At 44.6% G+C, this 18,953-nt stretch overlaps 2 protein-coding genes across 2 annotated transcripts; one reads left to right on the top strand and one right to left on the bottom strand.

Annotated features, from left to right (window-relative positions):
* Positions 1–1,820: 1,820 nt before the first annotated feature.
* Positions 1,821–4,389, bottom strand: LOC136516581 (uncharacterized). The gene is made up of 6 exons (XM_066510013.1): positions 4,031–4,389; positions 3,455–3,583; positions 3,236–3,356; positions 3,060–3,141; positions 2,268–2,421; positions 1,821–2,177 (listed from the first exon to the last, which is right to left on the bottom strand). Exons 1-6 carry the CDS (start codon positions 4,295–4,297, stop codon positions 2,043–2,045), a joined length of 888 nt encoding a protein of 295 aa, XP_066366110.1. The 5' UTR covers positions 4,298–4,389; the 3' UTR covers positions 1,821–2,042.
* Positions 4,390–7,893: 3,504 nt separating this feature from the next.
* On the top strand, positions 7,894–9,468 carry LOC136517873 (uncharacterized protein At4g08330, chloroplastic-like). The gene is made up of 2 exons (XM_066511530.1): positions 7,894–8,058; positions 8,727–9,468. The coding sequence occupies exons 1-2, from the start codon at positions 8,009–8,011 to the stop codon at positions 9,124–9,126; spliced, it is 450 nt and encodes a 149-aa protein (XP_066367627.1). The 5' UTR covers positions 7,894–8,008; the 3' UTR covers positions 9,127–9,468.
* Positions 9,469–18,953: the final 9,485 nt, after the last annotated feature.

Here is an 18,953-nt window from a genome sequence, read left to right as displayed (position 1 = left end):
GGCGATGGATGTAGCCATATTATCACGAAAGGTATCCATAGTCACAAAGCTTGATTCCGAAGTTGATCCATCGGAGGCATGTTGAGACACGGCATACTTGTTATACCTTTCCGGAATAGTAGGCATGTAGGTAGGATCTCTATCAAAATTAGCAAAGTCCACATCAACACTGAGGTCGTCGAGGGAGGCTTTGATAACAGTAGAAGAAGGAAACAATAACGATGATGAACTTACCGTGGCGATGCCCTTGACCATGGAAACATCAGGCTCACTAGGCACCCCCCCCCCCAAACGCTTGCACCTGCTCCATATCGCCAAATGGACTAAAAACCTGACGAAGCACATGTTCTGTTACAGGATAGCAACCTCGTGAATGGTGACCTCCAGGACGCGATTTGGGGGCGTCCAGCTCTGAGAACCACAAGTAGGCAATCCATCGATCACCTGGTGGGCGTCCACCTCATGGGTGCTGCCCTTGGATACATCAGGCTCGCCGGGCACACCATACTGGATATTAAGCTGACAACAACTATCATATATATTGCGGCCATGCAACTCTCCGAAAGCTTCAATAGCGTCATATTTGGATCACAAAACAACCTGAGCAGACACATGGCCTAACCCCCCAAACACTTGCACCTGCTCCATATCGCCAAATGGACTAAAAACCTGACGAAGCACATGTTCTGTTACATATCGGCACCTGCTCCTTGTGGATGGTGACCTCCAGGACGCGATTTGGGGGCGTCCAGCTCTGAGAACCGCAAGTAGGCATTTCGTCGAACACCTGAAGGGCAAGGTGAAGTTGCCGCCCCTGAGTGCTCCCGAACAGCTCCCAAGTCGACCGCCGCCTACGCCATCACACACCCAAGCCCAGGATCGACCTTCTCTGATACCAGCAGTAATACCGCTGGCCATTGGCATCCGGTGAGGAGCCGGAGACGCGAGCTCGCAACCAGGGTGGGGGATGACGGGGAGTTGGGAGCAGTGGCGGATGGTGGAGTGAGAATAGGCCGACCGGCACGCACGACAGCGATGGCATCGCATGGGACAGCACAGGCTGCGGCACGGACAGGGAAGGTGGGGTGGCAGCGGGGATGCGCCCTCCAGCCGTCGGGGGAGTGTGAATGGCAGCAGGTCGACAGTGGCGGGATGAGGCATGGGTTGCGTCGGGAAGGAGACGGAGAATAGAAAGAACGAACCGTTTTATGTGTAACCAGTGGCATTGGTGGGTAATTACCCACCAACTCCACGAGGAGGTTCATATTGGGTGGTTTTGGAGCTGCAAAAGAGGTGCTTCAAAACTCCACCCCTATTTGCACTATAGCTCCATGGAGTTGGCAGCTTTATGGAGTTTTAGAGCTGGGGTGTTTGGCTAGAAAATTGGCTGAAGTTCAGCTCCAGAGCCATGCCAAACACGCCCTTAATTTAGGAAAGAAGATGGACCGTGCAAAAAATATACTATCGTTATACATATGATGTACATGTAGTGCTACCAATCATTATTTCATGATTTCCAGGACATTTTTTTCACGTGAATTCAGCTAGGCTTGCTCGGATTGCTTGCTTGGTTGCAGCAGACATTGGCGTCTACGGACCCACCTTCGGGGGGCAACGGAGCTAAGCTTGCTCAGACATTGCCGTCTACGGACCCACCTTCGGGGGGCAACGGAGCTAGGCTTGCTCGGATTGCTTGCTTGGTTGCAGCAGCAGCAGGCGAAGCGCTGCCACTGCCAGCAATCACTCCCAAGCAGTCACTGTGGCACCTTCATGGGTGTTTGCTATATCTAGATGCAGGGCGAGTGGGTATAAAGCAATGGTTGAGGTGCAGACTGTTTTACAAAACAGAAATAAGCGCTATACAACCATAAAACAAGATTCACGTCACAAATAGAGATCTATCATTGCGCTAAATTACAGTTCCTTTTTATCTCTTTCCCTCCCTTCAAACATGTGAAGAAGGTATTCGTGTATCTATGCTACTGTACAGTAGCAGGTTTTGAGCCTTTCCATAATCCAATCCAATGTGGTGGCAGCAATTCCTAAAGTGCATGTTCAATTTGTGGGATTCCTTGTCTTTGAAACCACTCTGGCATGTGAAACGTTTCATACAATGCAGGTCTAACATCTTTTTGCAGAGCAAGGTGCTCGAGAAGCGGAAATATCGTTCCCATAAGCTAAAATGTCAGAACATGCAAACGGATCAGTAACACTAGAGACTGTAACTGTCGAACCAAAGAATTATTTATGTACGTAGCCAGTTTTACCTGATCGTCAACTGGTTGTCCAGCTGAAAATGTTATACATGGTATTCCATTCAATGGTTGCAGTAAGAAACTGTATGGATTGTTATCAACAAGGACAATTCTCTGGAAATCTTTGGACAAACAAGAAAGATCTTTTACATGCTCTCTGTATTCCCTGAAATTATAAATATACATTATCAGAAGACTGAACCAGCTCGGTTAATGCAACAAAGGACTTACTTTCTCATTGAAATTAAGTATTTTGTCCAAGCAACATGATATGAAGTTTCACGGAAACATCAGTAAACCAGATTTGCAGTTCACATAAAGTGGTCGTGAACAAGAAAATAACTACATAAGGTAGTGAAGTCAGCAGCAAATAAAAAAAAATAAATAAATAAAAGATGAACTAAATCGGCCCAATCGGACTGAACAGAGGACTGCATGCTAATATGTTGTTGATGAATCACTTGAGATGAAAATTTCTATTTGAGACTTAGGCCTTGTTTGGTACATCTTCCTCTGGAAAGCACTTTCTAAGCAGGTCTTACCTAGCTTCTACTTTTTAGTATAAATGCCGTTTTGGCTAGAATAAGTGTGAGTAAGTGTGCCTACAATAAGCTACAGAAAAGCAATGCCGTTTTGGCTACAAGTTTCAGCTTATTTTGGTCATAAGTAGCTTATAAGCTATACCAATGTGCCAAACAGGGCCTTAGCCTCCAACTGAAAGCAGTTGAGTTTTTATGAGCAAGAAACCTTGAGAATATAATAGCCCATCACTAATAGCTTATGGAAATGCCAATGACAACTTACGTAGTAACAGTTGATGGCCGATAGAGACGGTGAGTGAATCTGTTGTGAGCATCTATCCTGTCAACAAGAGGTTTTGCATAGCCTGGATAGAGCACAGATCAGTGGCAGTGGCATAAGGTGAAATCAACTTGCCTTTTGTTGTCAAAAGAGAAAAAAAATAGTTGAGGAGATCAAACCTTCCAAACCAGCTGTAAAGAGAACAAGATCAGCAAATTCGCTAGTTCGCTGCAAAAATTCATGTAAGCCAGGACGCTCAAAGACAGTTACACGATTTATCCTCTGCCTTCCATCAGGATCCTGTAAACCACGAAACATACTTCTGTAAGTACCTTTCTAAGAAGTATACTGAAAACAGCAATAGATAAGGCAAATGCACAACACTGCAGTTTACTTGCCTTTTCAGCCGATACGCATTCCATGTCAAAGCAATGCAATCCTGCTTCAACAGCCTGTGTGCGCAGAGTAGCAGGAAGGCTCGAGGACTCGTACGCGCAAACTAAAGTCTCATCCAAGTCAAGCACCACCTGCAGATTGTGCAAGTATCACAGTGAGTTCATTAAAGTAGACTTGATAGCCATAACTAAGAAAGGCAGATAGAAAGCAAATGTCAAAAAATATAGCCGACAATCATGTTAGTACTAAGCAGTCAATTACTCAATTAGGACTTAGGAGTCATGCCTAGAAACTGGAAATCATACCACCCACCGGCCACCAGACCACCAGAGCTCAAAAATAAACTAGATGGAAACCTGCGGAATGATCACTATAGTTTTCATTTTTTATTACATTGGATATCGCCCGCGCCCCATGAGTCCAGCTACAGAAGCATATATCCCTTTAATCAGCACTACGTTATTACGAATAACCCCGTAGTTCCAATTTCCAACTGATCCATGGCCCTCCAAAGGTCCAAACTACAAAAGTCACCATCATTTCGCGTTCCAGCAGGCCGAAGGCATGGAGGTCCGTACCGTGAGCCGCCGGAGCGGCGGAGGCGACGCGTCAGCATGGGCCTCGGATGGGAGCTGCACGAAGGCCACCTCAGGCGACGCGGCGACTGGGAGGAGCGGGTGGCGCAGGCCCACGAAGGAGAGGAGCTGCGCCCAGGAGGAGGGCGTGCTGCGGATGATCCGGAGCAGGATCTGGAAGAGCAGGCCGAGCCACCCCGCCACCACCCTCCACCCCGCCGCCGCATGGCTCCGCTGCTGAACTGGCGCCACCTCCGTCGCCGCCGACATCTCTCCGGAGTCGGAGACTTTAGCCGGGAGGACGGAACGGGGAGGAAGCAATCATAGAGTGGTTGCCTGGTCTGTCTTTCCTTTGTGTGGGCAGGTTTCCTTGCCAGAACGTGAAATCTGTGACAACAAAAATATTTCAAAAAAAAGGTAAACCGACAAAATACCGCCTAGTGCGGAATACGTATAGATGACATTCTACTAGTAGTAGGGTGAAACTTAAAAGAATAAATTAAGTATATTAAGGGAGTGTTTTGATACCTCGGATTTAAGTACAGTCTCTGTCACATCAGATGTTTAACACTAATTTAGAGTATCAACTATGACAACATATCAGGTGCAAACCAACCAATCTGTGCAAACTTATAAACTATCAATCAAGACCACTAGATGTTGATCCAATGGATAGGGTAAGAAGACTTAAGCACAAAAAAAAGGTCGGCGGATGGGGGGCTTAAGCACAAAAAAATCCCACCTCTCACATATCCATTGGATCGGCATCTAGTAGTTCTGATGGTTAGTTTTCAAGTTTGTACCGGTTGGTTGGTTTGCACATGATACGTTGCCATCAACTATAGATTAATTACAAAAATAATTATACAGATGGAGACTAATTTGCGAGACGAATCTATTAGACCTAATTAGTCCATGATTTGATAATATGGTGCTATAGTAACATATGCTAATAATAGATTAATTAAGTTTAATAGATTCGTATCGTAAATTAGTCTTCATCTGTATAATTAGTTTTATAATTAATTCATGTTTAGTCCGTCCCATGTGACAGGGACAATCTTAAGCCAGTCTGGTTTCATATTCTAGTTTCTAATATTTCTATGTGTTAGAAATAGTGTGGAATAATTTTATCTTCATAAAACTTATTTTGTCCCATGAAATTGTGACCAGCTATCGTCATTAATATATTGTGTCATGTCAATATATTTGCTAAACTGATAATGAAACTTTCGTAAAATTCTATTGAAACAGGTCTTATAAAATTGAATATTCGAATTTGTAGGATAGGGGATAATAAAAACTTAAAAGGCATGTGCGCTCCGGAACTCGACAGTAATAAAAAAAGAAATTCTGAATAACACACGCGAGTCCAATGGGCGAGTGAGCACACACGTCAGCAACTTTCAGTTCCTCAGATCTCCACGCTTGTGCAATTACAAAGGGCAAAAGATTCTTTGTATTACAAATTTACAAGAGGGTACCTTGGGACTAAATTATAAAAGAACTAAAGGACGAATAAGTTCTCTTACAAACACAAGAACTTCCCATGAGCTAGGTAAAGAATAGTAAGTGTACTTTGGGTTTCTTGCTGAAACTCTCCTTCCGACTTCCAAGCATTCAAGGTCCTAGTTTACTGCTCTTTCTCGTAAAAAATTGTGGATTTCAGGGGGTGTTTTGTTCCATGGACTAAAGTATTTTGGACTAAAATCTGCACTTTAGTTGGACTGAATAGCCAAATACTTGGACTAAAAGTGGACTAAAATCCTTTAGTCATTTAGTCCACAAAACTGGACTAAAATAGACTAAAAGGTGTTGGGGACACACATGCCTCTTATTTATTGTCCTCTCTCTCCACTTTAGTTCATTTTAGTTTAAGGAACCAAACACCACTTTAGTCCACTTTTAGTTCATGGACTAAAGTGGACTAAAACTTTTAGTACATGGACTAGAGAACCAAACAGGACCTTATTCTTTTTATGCTAAGTCAAATTCTATAACCTTTTTTCGCAAAAAAAATATAATTTTGATAAAGTCTACAATAAATGCACCATGAAATATATTGCCAATGTGCTTATCTGGTTATTATAGACCTGCAAAAAAATTATATAACTTTGATAAATTCTACAATAAATGCACCATGAAATATATTGCCGGTGTACTTATTTAGTTATTACAGATATTAATTTTTTCTTCTTCTAAACTTTTGTCAAATTAGATGAAATTTGACTTAGGTTAACTCTTATGTTTTGAAACGGGGTAATACATGGTAGCTAGAATCTTCTTGTTAAGTGACCATTGAGCCATTGAGGTCAAACTCAAGAAATCCATTGGAAGCTAAGGTAATACAAACCTCCCCAGAGCTACATCACAGAACTTTGGAAGCTTCACAAGCGACGCACGACTATCTTGGGGGAACTTTCCAAGAGTAACAAACACAAATCTAATGGCTTAGCAAAAAAACAAAAACAAAAAAACTAGTGCCCAAGAGATGGATTTGACTTGCTCTCACTCCTTCACCAAATCTCCTAAAGGAACCTTAGAGAAGTGAGGGTAGAGCTCCAATATGCTCTTGTCTAACTTACTTAGGTCACAATAATGGAGGGTTGATCGTTGGAGAAGAAGAGGGAGTGATATTTATATCCCTTCTCCACATTCTGATCGTTACTCAGTCATGTCCGAAAGTTCCGAACATGTCCAAAAGTGGTCCTTTCAAACCCCAGTCAAATTGTGAATTTTGGTGAGACTTTCTAAGGGGGTGTTTGGTTCTTTAGTTACTCCTAAAATCCATGTCACATCGAATGTTTAGATATTAATAAAGAGTATTAAATATAGATTAATTATAAAACCAATTACATAGATGGAGACTAATTTGCGAGACGATTTTTTAAGCCTAATTAATATGTTATTAGCACATGTTTACTGTAGCATCACGTTGTCAAATCATGGACTAATTAAACTTAAAAGATTCGTCTCATAAATTAGTCATAAGTTATGTAATTAATTTCGTAATTAGTCTATATTTAATACTCCATGCATATGTCCAAATATTCGATGTGACCAGAATTTTAGACGTCCCCGAAGAAACCAAACACCCTTTAAGTCCAGCACTTCGGAGCCAACATCCTGAACTTCCGGACATGCAGGAAGCTGCACTATATGATCTAACTTGAAATCATAGGCGCAAGTGTTGTGCTCTAGTGTCTTTCATAGGGTATGCTAGTTTTTTTAAACATTGTTTCCAACCTAAATCTTATAGAGTCGCATTCATCTTAATAGTACAGCGTTTTCTAAAATCAAATAATTTAACATGGAGTGGTAGTCCGTTTTGAGCCAAAAATGTGAAGGAAGTGGAGCTTGCTTGCTTTACTTCTACTTCGATATCCACAATTTCTCTTTACTCACAGGTCCTCGTGGGGGAAAAAAGGGGGAAAACAGCATCCCCATCACCATCCCCGTTACAGGAACAATCCGGTGATCGCATCAAGTGGGGGTCATTTGCCGTCCACCTGACCACCACGTCTGGGCTCTATGATTAGGCTGGTCCATCTTTAATATAGTGACACGTGTCCTTGAACACCTAACTGAAAGCACTGTTCCTTCATGCTCACATTCAGTCCACTTCAACGTCACGAATGAACACATTGGGCCATAAATTTCTAGCTAAAATAATATTTTTCTCTTATATAATTTAGTCGGCCGTACTTCTTGATGGATCCGAGACGATCGCAATCACGAACAGGGCAGAAATCACGGCACCGCCGCTGCGGTCAAGGCGAGACCAGCTGCTGCCGCGTCGGACGTGTCCCGTCTGATAGTGTGTGTGGCCCCGTCTTCTCTTATTTTTCCCTGCGAAGAAGGGAAGAAAAAAAAGAAGGGGGAAAGCCGAGCCAGCGCACGGCCCGCGGACGCCGAATCCGCCTTGACCGTTGGCGGCTCGGCGGGGGGGGGGGGGGTTGGTCAGCCGAGCGGAGGGCGAGCATGGTGAGGGCCCTCGACCGCTACTCCTCCGGCAAGGATGTCGCCTACAGGTTCTCCCTCGGCTGGCTGCTCCCTCTAGTTTGCTCGGGCCAAGAAGCAAACCCTTCCCTTGGGCTTGTAGGATAGTTCTTTGATTAGTTCCTAGATAGTACTAGCTTCTTCCCTGTTTCCAGGAAGTGGCTTCTTCCCATTCAGCTGGTGTTTTTCACCTGATTTTTGGCCCCGAAGCGTAGTTTTTATCTGGCAAATACCATTCCTGCTGGGTGTACTCGGGGATTGAATCTGAGAGTCAAGTTATTGGGTTCAGGTGATGATAGTTACTAGTAGTAGATCTTTACTCATTTGGTTTTAGTTGGTGTTGCTTGCTTACGAATTTGTGTGCTCATCGATAAAAGAGCACACAAATTCGATCAACCACACTGAATCCATTGTCGGGTTCGTTATTCAAAAGATATCATCACCTATGTGCTGCGAGAGGAACTGGAGCCCAAGTAATTGCCGTATATTATGACCTGTTGAAGCGCTTGAACCAGGGAAAGTAACTGAATGTGATAATGAGTGGAAAATTAATGTGGGCTCATGAACATTGGGTCCTGATGCTTAGTGCAGACAAACAAATGTTAGTGCATAATTTAGGCATACAAGCGCGGTATTGTAGTTTCAATTCCCAGAACATGTTGGTCAATTTGGTGATGATTTTACTCTTTCTCACTGTCAGCTGTGGATACTGTGGCTATGCATTAAACTTGAGCTCCTCCGCACGGAACACGGCGAACATTGGATCCAAGTATGGCAAGCACATCAGGAAAGGCGTTGTCTCATTCTTTGCAATCGATGAGAGCCGCTTTACACATACTGACGAGGTGAGCTGCATGCCATACTTCCATTCAAGCCGCTCATGGGGATTCTTCAGAAATAGGACGCGATTGCTCTGCCGGAAGTGCAGTGGTCATATTGGTAATGCTTATGAAGATGAGGATCCCACCTTGTGCGAGGGTTCAGATGACTTGGACATGAGCTCCAAGGGCAGCAGCACATCCCCTCGGAAGAAATATGTTATTAAGATCAATGCACTGCAGCCCTCATCAGATGACTCTGGAGCTCTCTTCTCCCCGTGATGATAATCTGAATTCTGAAGCAGCCTGTTTGCTGGTTGGTTTCAGCCAAGACTTATCAGCCAGTCAATAATGTTTTTCTCTCACAACAAACCAGCACCAGCCGGGTCAGTCCAGAAACCAACCAGCGAACAGGCTCAAGAAGTGCTCAATATAAAGTCAAGACCTTTCTATATAGGAATTTGCTATGTTTGTTCTATTTCAATCATCTTTCTGCACATACTCTATTACGGAGTAACCCCTATATTTCCTTTGTGCAGCAGTGTAAATGTATACCTTGACAGGACTAGTGAATTTGTATTGTGTTGTTAATACTACTGTAAAATGATAGGGTTTTTGTCTCTAGTGTACCTTGTCTCTGGAGTGTTTGCATTATTTTTTTTCTGAAGTTCACTGCCTTTACAATTATTACTCCATAAGTGGCTTCTTGTATCGCATATTCAATTCAATCGATATAGTACATATGTTACTTTTGGGAAATTTAATTTTTTTGCCATGCTTGCCAGAGGCGGCACTCGTCCAGTTGCCCACATGAGTTTGGCAATTACAAATTCGTCATATAAATAGTTCAAAGTATATAATTTTTGTCACTTTTAGGGACGTGGTATGCCAGCTCGCCCTTACATCGTGGAAAAGACATAAAAAATGACCATCTAGCCCTTGTCCCCTTATCCTCTGGCCCGCCTGTCATCACGCTCATGTGGTCTCTCACCCACCGACAGGTGGGCGTCCATCTCCAACCTCCAGCTCCCTCTCATCCAACTTCGCCATGTGACCATGGCTCCCTCTCCAGTTCTCCTCCATCCAACTCGCCTGCGTCACATCACGAGAGCGAGCCACTACAGCCTGCAGCAGCGAGCAAGGCGAGGCGCGGCCGCATGGGAGCTCGTGAGTGTGTGGCGGCGGCGCCGGACCTCCCACGGGCACGGGCAACTATGGTGTACCTCCAGCGGACGCACCTGGCAGCAGCAGCAGCCCCCTGCGGCGCGCAAGGTAGAGGTCTAGAGGCGATGGTCCTCTCCAGTGGCGGCGGTGCCTCCTCCCGTTCCAGGCCAGGCCGCATGGCGGTGGAGGTCACGAGGCACGTGGCCGCCAGCCTCTCGTGCTGTTGCAGCGGCGCCTCCATGGCCGAGACTCCTGCCCTCCCCCGTCGCCCCTCGCATTTTCGCCGCTCTGGAACCTCTCTGTATTCGACCGGACTCTGTTGTCCTGCGTCCGGTCGATCTGCCGCCAGCGTCCGGTCATGCTTGTTGCCGAGCCTCTTGATCGGAGCGTCCGGTCACTTTCCTCCAGCGTCCGGTCACCTCTGTGAGCTCGTTTCTTCGCGATCTTGCGTATGGCTTGGTTCCTATCTTCATGCTTGGACTTTGCTTGATATATTGGGTCTTCTCTTGTGCTTCTAAGGTCTTGCTTATGGTGTTGATCATCGGATCATCACGTTGCCTTCGTCCAAGTCACGTCTTGCATCCTATTGAACTACAAAACAATCACTTGCAAATTTATTTGTCCAATTTGGTTATGTTGGTCATCAAACACCAAAATCCAAAGTAAATAGGCCTAGGGTCCATTTTCCTTACAATCTCCCACTTTTTGGTGATTGATGACAACACGACCAAAGCAAGCAAATAATAAAAATTTGGAATCTAAAACCTATTTACTTGCTAGGATGCAATGCAAGGGGCAAGATTATATGATGCTAAAAGATACTACTTGTAAGACTATATAAAAACTCATCTTGCCCTTGTAACTGTCCCCATGTGGTATTATGGATTTAAGCCTTGATTTCTATAAATTCTCCCCATTACATAGGCAATCCATAATCCACTATCCTCCATTTCTCGGACTATTACCACTTGTAAATTATTAATGATTGCTTTTGGTCTTCTAAATTCTCCCCTTTTGGAATCAAACACTGAAAAGGAAGATATTAGTAGTACAAGGGAGGGTCAAACTTTGTGATCCTTTATGTGTAGAGTGGAATAGGTCACAAAATTTGACTCTCACATTATATAGATTAAGCTCTCCCTAAATATATGCATACATATAGTAGAAGGCAAAGCATATGCATAATTGACAAATTATTGCTCAAGGGAATTTAATCTATATAATGCATGGAGAAAGTATATAATTATCAAAAAGAAATCAACATTATGATATCGGTTTAGAAATACCACATGTGGAAACCAATTTGATTTCTACCACTTGTAATAGGTGGTGGATACTTGAAGTATGATGCTTAACTCTGGGGACTCCATTTTCCTTGCAATGAGACTACTACACACGTGATAAGCTTAAAAGGTGTTAGTCTCAAAGCATCCAACTTGTAGAGTAACCTCCCCCTAAATTTGTGCACACAAGTATGGAATACTTGTAGGAAACATGCACAATGATTTTAGAATAAAAAATACCACTTGAAAGATGACATCACATGAATGTGAGAGTCATTTTTGAAGACGATATTCGGGAGAAATTATCTACAATTTAGACTTTGGCACATATTAGATGAACAATTGAAGGACAAGCTATGTGTCGTGCTCCTAAACAATTTTAAACCATTTAGGATTGCTCTAAGGAATAAGAATGAAACCGAGCAAGCGTACCATATGAAATACCTAGTGTATGCATGACAAAATATATAAGAATGCAAATATAAACCTAGGCATGAAGAGTAACTAGATGCTAAAAGATATCAATTGTAGGAAAATTCAAATCTAATATCACTTGAAATAAATTGAATCTAGTTACCTAACATGGGAAGAGGAATTTGGGTCCATAGTATTCACTAACCCACTTAACAATGTCTTTGTCCATCATGATGCACCCCATGAAGTGCATCCACACTTTGCCAAGTCTCCAAATTCTCGATGTCCATTGGACTTCTCACTTCCCTTTCGGGATCCAAACCTTCTTGGTGCTCTTCATGTTGGAAATGATCTCCTTTGGCACCCAAAAGCATTTGATCCCACTGTTGGCTTGCTTGTTCACCTTGATGGCCACCACCTTGTTATTTTTCTTCTTCAAGAGAGATAAGGTGTGGAGACCTTTTTGTCCACCTTGTTGGTGTAGGTGCTGGAGAGCTTGCTTGCGTCTTTCTTCTCTTTCTTCTTTGCTCCTCCCCCATTCTTCACCTTGCACTCATAGGACTTGTGACCTTCCTTGTGTCACACGTAGCAAACCACGGTTTGTCCTTCATCAAGCTTCTTCACTCCCTTGACGGTGTTATCTTGATAAAGTTGGGCTTGCTTCGTCTTGCCTTTCACTTGAGTCAAGTCTTCAGTGAGGCGAGCTACTTCTTGCTTGAGTTGCTCATTCTCCTTTGTAACCTCTTGTGTGCATGTATCTACAACAACTTTCTCAACACAAACTTGGTTGCACAAAGGTGAGTCTAAATATAAATCATTACAAGAAGTAGAGGCATCCTTTTTAGACATGTTAAAGATAGAACTTTTTGTTTTAGATGCCTTGGTGAGAGTTGTATTAACGGCTTCAAGATTAGCAACTTTATTAATTAGCTCATCACAATGTTTGCACATGGTTTCCATTTTTGTAAGCAAACTTTTATAACCATCTTATGAGCTAGCTAACTTTTCTTTTAATTTTTCATTTTTCTTTACAAGTTGCTCATCGTTAATTGTGCATGCATTTGTTGTTGCACTAGCCTTAAGTTGCTCAATTTTAGTAGATAGTTCAACATTGAGATTAGCAAAATTCTCATATTGTTCAAGCAAAGTTTTATAAGCTTCTTGTGAACTATCTAGCTTTTCTTTTAAAATTTTGAGCTTCTTTTGTTGACTAGTGCAAATTTTAGCATAATTAAGATTTTGTTGCATAATTTCATCATAAGAAGGCATATCATCATCACTATCACTCTCACTAGAGGATGGGTTTTTGTTACCTCGTGCCATAAGGCACACACGAGAAGAGCTTGATGATGAGTGCTTGCGACCTCGCCTCTTGTGATGGTGTTCTTCTTCACTTGAAGAATCATCCCATGATCTTATTGATGTGAGGGCTTGGTTCTTGCACGCCTTCTTCTTTGTCTTGGGTGTGGGCTTATTTGGATAAACTTCCGCAAAGTGCCCCAACTCGCAGCATCCATAGCATCCTCTCTTTCTTTGCTCATTTCTTTGATTGGTAAAAATGAGATCTTGAATTTAGATGGGCACACCCTTGACATTGAGCCTTTGGATCATCTTCTCCACCTTGTTGATTAATTTGATTGATTCTTCATCAAGGTCGGAGGTGGAGGAGGAAGATTGATCATCATCACTTGAATCTTCATCATCATCATCATCGTCCTCATCTTCTTCTTCATCTTCACTTGAGGAGCTTGAGCTTGAGCTTGTCTCAACTTGCTTGCCCTTCATCTTCTTTTTCTCACTACATGCGAGAGCTTTACCTTTGCTTGATGAAGAAGCTTCTTCTTGACCCATCTTACGTGACATTTCAAATATCACTATCTTGCCAATGACTATGCCCGGGGTCATGGTGCTCAAGTCCTCCATATTGTGAAGGATGGTGATGATGCTTGCATATTTCTTTTGTGGTAGCATGGAGATGATCTTCCTCATGATGTCCACATCATCTAGCTTTATTAATCCTATTGAACGGAGCTCATTGATAATTAGATTCAAATGAGAATACATATCACGAACAAGCTCATCATCATTTATTATAAAGGAATCATAATTTTGTTTAGCTAGACAATGTTTTTGCTCACGGACATTACTTGTGACGTCATGGAGCTCTTGGAGTTTTAACCAAATTTTATGTGCTGTACTTAAAGTGAACACTTGGTTAAACACATCCATGCTAAATGATTCAAACAAGCAATTTTTAGCTCTAGCATTGAAATACATTTATTTTTCATCACTCTTTATAGGTTTTTCGGGATTCTTGATGGGTTTCATCCCGTCACGAGTGACTCTGCATACACCCAAATCAACTGCCTCAAGATGGCAAGTCATTCTAGTCTCATAGTAAAGGAAGTTAGTGCCATCAAAGTGCGGAGGCCTAGAGGTATCCATCCCAACCACTCTAAATAGCGTCGGCTCAACGGCGGTTAAGCCAAAGGTCCAAATTGAGCCAACCGGGCTCTGATACCAATTGAAGGAGACTGTGACGCCTAAGAGGGGGGTGAATTAGGCAACTTAAAATTCTAATTCTAAACTATGACCTCTTTTTCTAACCTTAGCAAAACCTATGCAAAAGATAAACTATCTAAATATGCAACTACGGTTTTGCTAGTGTGTTGCTATCTCTACCACAAAAGGAGTAATACAATCAATGTAAATACGGAAGCTAAAGAGAAAGATAGAGATATGCAAACCCCTATTGATGACTCTGGTACTTTTACTGAGGTATCGAGAAGCACGTAAGCTTCCCCCTAGTCCTCGTTGGAGCCCCTCGCAAGGAATCTCTCACAAGGGCCAAGCTCCCGGTCGGGTAACTCCATGGATAGCCTCAGGCCTTCCCCACGCGCAAGTGGGTCTCCGACATGCCTTCCGGCAAACCTCTCCCAGATGCTCCCCGCCGTCTTCACTATCAAGCTTCCGGCCGAAACGCCGCGGGCCTTGTTCCCTCCGGTACACGGTGGCGGCCACACCACAACCGCAGTTGGTATGATCTCGCAAGACTACAATCCCCTCTGATGTAATAAAATGGTGCGCGCAAGCACCGAGTGGTAAGAGGTATGCAAACATCACTAAACACTAGGCCTAAACCTAGAGCAAGCGCATAAGCAGTGGTCTAATCAACCTAAGCACTTCGCAAAACACCTACGCTAATTACCTAATAAAACACTAAGCACTATGTAAGTGGAGATCACTAAAATAGTGTATCAACACCCTAGATATGTTTCCTCAACTCTGCTATTCTCAAATGGCCGGTTGGGGGGTCTATTTATAAGCCCCACTGAGAAAGTAGCCGTTGGGGACGAAATCCCGCTTTTCTGCTACTGACCGGACGCTGATCACGTCCTGATCGGACGCGTCCGGTCATCCCGACCGTTGGAGCCGCGATCCACTGATCGGACGCTGCCAGCGTCCAGTCACATGCCACCGGACATGTTCGATCGCATTTTCGCCGCTCTGGAACCTCTCTGTACTCGACCAGACTCTGTTGTCCTACGTCCGGTTGATCTGCCGCCAGCGTCCGGTCCAGCGTCCGGTCATGCCTGTTGTCGAGCCTCTTGATCGGAGCGTCCGATCACTTTCCTCCAGCGTCTGGTCACCTCTACGAGCTCATTTTTTCACGATATTGCGTACGACTTGGTTCCTATCTTCATACTTGGACTTTGCTTGATATCTTGGGTCTTCTCTTGTGCTTCTAAGGTCTTGCTTATGGTATTGATCATTGGATCATCATGTTGCCTTCGTCCAAGTCACGTCTTGCATCCTATTGAACTACAAAACAATCACTTGTAAATTTATTAGTCCAATTTGGTTGTGTACGTCATTAAATACCAAAATCCAAAGTAAATGGGCCTAGGGTCTATTTTCCTTACACCGCCCTCCCTGCTCCAGAGCCTCCACCAATGTGGTAGAACCGCCTAAAATAGCATACTTACGGAGGCGCTCGTCTTCCGTCAGACACTAAGCACCCCAGAAGCAGGCTACAGCGAGCAGTGTCTGCTGGGCACACCCCAAGGGAGAACCCGAAAGATCTACATTTTTCCCAAGGATCCAATAATGAGAACGAGTTATAATACCAGTTCATTTCATACATCTGAGTTTCTTAAAAAGTACATTATTATAATACCAAATACCAGAGTGCGGAAGAATAAACAACGGAATTTTTAAAATAACAACTAGCAATAAGGGCGAGGATTCCGTCTGAGCCTACCAGAAGGATCCTCCACACAAAGGTACTCTTCAAGCATCACCTACAACAGGGGTAAATAAACCCTGAGTACATAATGTACTCGCAAGACTTATCTGACTAGTGGGAATAATTTCCCGACTCCAAGGAATATGATAGGCTTTATGGTTTGCTCGTTTTCTTTAGTAGAAAGCAATGCTAATAGTGAGTCCTTATTTATGTCTTATTATAAGCCGTATTAAATTATCATCTAGCCAGTCTATATAAGCACCTGTTCTATTTTCAAGCAAGAGTTGAGCAATCAGTTCCATGTCTTCTCCTTTCAACTTTCAGTTCTTACTATGATGCTAGAGTTAAGATAAGTCGTACCGACTCGGCGGCGATTCACGAACCAATGTGCCTAGCTGGGTGCCCCGAAAACACATGCCCTGCTTGTACCCTAGGCACAAGCAGGACTAACCCATCACTCTCCTGTCCCGGGTGTCCAGGTCCCCGTCCAAACTTGGACTCTAAGCCCCCACATCCTGAGTCCTGGACTCCGTGTGGTGCAAGGACCTCCAGCATCCCCGCTTCCAATCAGTCGGTTCGGAAAGAGCCGGATCCACGACAAGATAGCAACAAGTCTTTCCTGCGCCCATACCCAAGTATATGCTTGGGACAATAGATTTATGACTTGCCTAGCGTCCATTGCAACGACCAGTCCTTAATCGATATAGACAGGGAAAAAGTGTAACTAAGTCATGCTCCATTGGCCGCAGGACACAACCCCTTACACCCACCAGTACCCAAACCATATCCCTGCCCGGTCTTCATTTTCCTTTCCACCATTTTATCATGAGTGATCATATTTTATCACCTATTTGCGAGTAACGGCAGGTTACTCACGCTACCGATATCCTGAGCATAGCAGCTACCCGACCTGTACTAATAGGACTCATGGGTAGATATATTTATACAGGTAGTTTCCATAAAATGCCTGTAACTTAAATGCACATCACACACACACACACACACACACATATATATATATATTTAGTGATCATAAAAATATGGATTATGCTCCGGGGCTTGCCTTGGGCAGGCGCCGGGTCAGCAGGGTCAGCACCAATAGGCTCCTAGGCTTCCTCCTGCACGAGGATCTCCTCCTCGTACTCCTCGATCACCTCGTCGTACTTCGGCTCGCCGACGGGCACGAAGTCTACCAGTTCGTGATCTACATGAAATGATGATGCAATGTTTAATAATACGGCAACATAAATTCTTAAAGTAAGAGTACATCGATTTAACTCCTAAGCTAATGATACCAACCACGATAATAAGTCATCTATTGTTACCGATAAGTTTGAAGTATGACATTCATTATTATTATAACAACTACGGTTATTCTTACTCCTAATGCCGATTTAATCTAGATACAATAAAACAAGAGTAATAGCTATTTTATTTAACAACCCATTCTAAGACTATAAAATTTACAGCAAGTACATGACAACCTAGTGGACCTACTATAAAAATTTTGTGGCTATATCTATCACCAATTATCCACAAATATTCCTACAAGTATTAACCTACCGAATATCAGCTCTCTAGTTTTGAATTTATGACCTAATATTCGTCATAGCTAACTGCTATCCAACTATACTATCAAGTTGATGGTATTTTTGCGAACCTAACAAAATTAGTCTCACTATTTTTGATAACTACACAATTTACTACGATTTATCCAAGTTCGACTTATAACTAAAATAAATAAACATTTCTATTCTTCTGGAAATTAAGGAAACCGAATCCTACTCCTCGGCCCAACTTGCGCTGGCTCGGCCCGCAACAGCACGACGCGCGCGCCAGCGCAACGCGGCCCACGCGCGTGCGTGGCTCAGCCGGCCAACGGCCCGCGACGGGAGAGGCCCACGCGCGATGCAAATATGCAAGGACACCCCCAAACTACTACGTATTTACAGTGAGCTCTAAGGCACTATTTTGCTAGTCTACGCTTTTACAACTGCACCCTTCCCTTTCTCCTTTACCGCAGCGACGTCCTCCGGCACCCGTGCGCCAACTGGCGCGACGACACGGGCACCGGGCGACCACGCCGGCATCACCCGAGCCACGAAGGCCTAACTAAGGGGCCGATGATTACCTTGGGGACAAAGCGCAGTGACCGGAGGCTTCACGGCGAACAGGGGCGCCGTGCCGAGCCCCCTCCCTGGCGGCGGTCCCTTCCCTACGAAGCCGGGCGCGTTCCCGTGAGTGACAGCGAAGACGGAGCAAGCAACTAAGCTAGAGAGCACAAGGGACTACCCACGGATACCTTCGTGTTGCCGGTACGGCCGGAGACGGCCCGAGCCGAGCTGCCGCGTGCGCACCGACGCCGCAGCGGCGCACGGCGATGACACGGCCGCGTCGGGGAAGGCTGGACTGCTGCAACACTGTGACCGTGGTGCACAGGGTGCTCAGGAGGGTAAAGCGGGGCTGGTGGTGCGCTGAATTGCCACGGGGTGCCTTGGTTGCACGGTTAGCCGACGGCGCAGACCGCCCTGGTCTTATGGACCCGAAGGCGCGGCATTTCAAAATTGGGGCACAGCACGAGGACACAGGCAGTGATGTGGGGTCGGTAGGACCACAGGCTACCTAGTGGAGTTGAGGACGTAGTCAATTTGTAACAAGGCATTGCTATCATGGCGAATTTGAAAGAACCGTCCCGGCGGCCATGGAGACAGTGGAGGCAGGGGGGTCCTGGCGTGGCTTGGCTCGGTCCGGCTGCGGATGTCAACGCAACAACCAAGCACGCACCACGATGGGGGACAGCGGGACGTGCTCCAGGCGACTGTCCGCACGGCCACGGCTGCAAGCCAACGAGGCTCGGCACGGCGTCGCAGCGGCAGTGCCAGACAAGGAAAACACAGTACGAGTGACGCGGAGGTGATGATGGAGCAGGCTGTTGTCCTTCGCGCGAGCAGCCAAGGTGAGTCAGCGGAGCAGTACCGTGCGTGGCCGCTGGCAGCGTGTAG

This window comes from Miscanthus floridulus, chromosome 17, assembly GCF_019320115.1.
Source record: "Miscanthus floridulus cultivar M001 chromosome 17, ASM1932011v1, whole genome shotgun sequence".
In the NCBI taxonomy this organism is placed as follows: Eukaryota; Viridiplantae; Streptophyta; class Magnoliopsida; order Poales; family Poaceae; genus Miscanthus; species Miscanthus floridulus.
Note: the sequence above shows the minus strand (reverse complement) of the source record. Positions and strands in the feature narration are given on the sequence as shown.

Bases quoted from the DNA above. Each gene is read 5' to 3' on its own strand.
- LOC136516581 (XM_066510013.1), bottom strand. From the start codon at position 4,297: ATGTCGGCGGCGACGGAGGTGGCGCCAGTTCAGCAGCGGAGCCATGCG. The intron at 3,584-4,030 runs GTACGGACCTCC...CACAATCTGCAG, and splicing joins CGCCGCTCCGGCGGCTCACG to GTGGTGCTTGACTTGGATGA. The intron at 3,142-3,235 runs GTTTGATCTCCT...TGCTCTATCCAG, and splicing joins CTTTACAGCTGGTTTGGAAG to GCTATGCAAAACCTCTTGTT.
- LOC136517873 (XM_066511530.1), top strand. From the start codon at position 8,009: ATGGTGAGGGCCCTCGACCGCTACTCCTCCGGCAAGGATGTCGCCTAC. The intron at 8,059-8,726 runs GTTCTCCCTCGG...TCTCACTGTCAG, and splicing joins GGCAAGGATGTCGCCTACAG to CTGTGGATACTGTGGCTATG.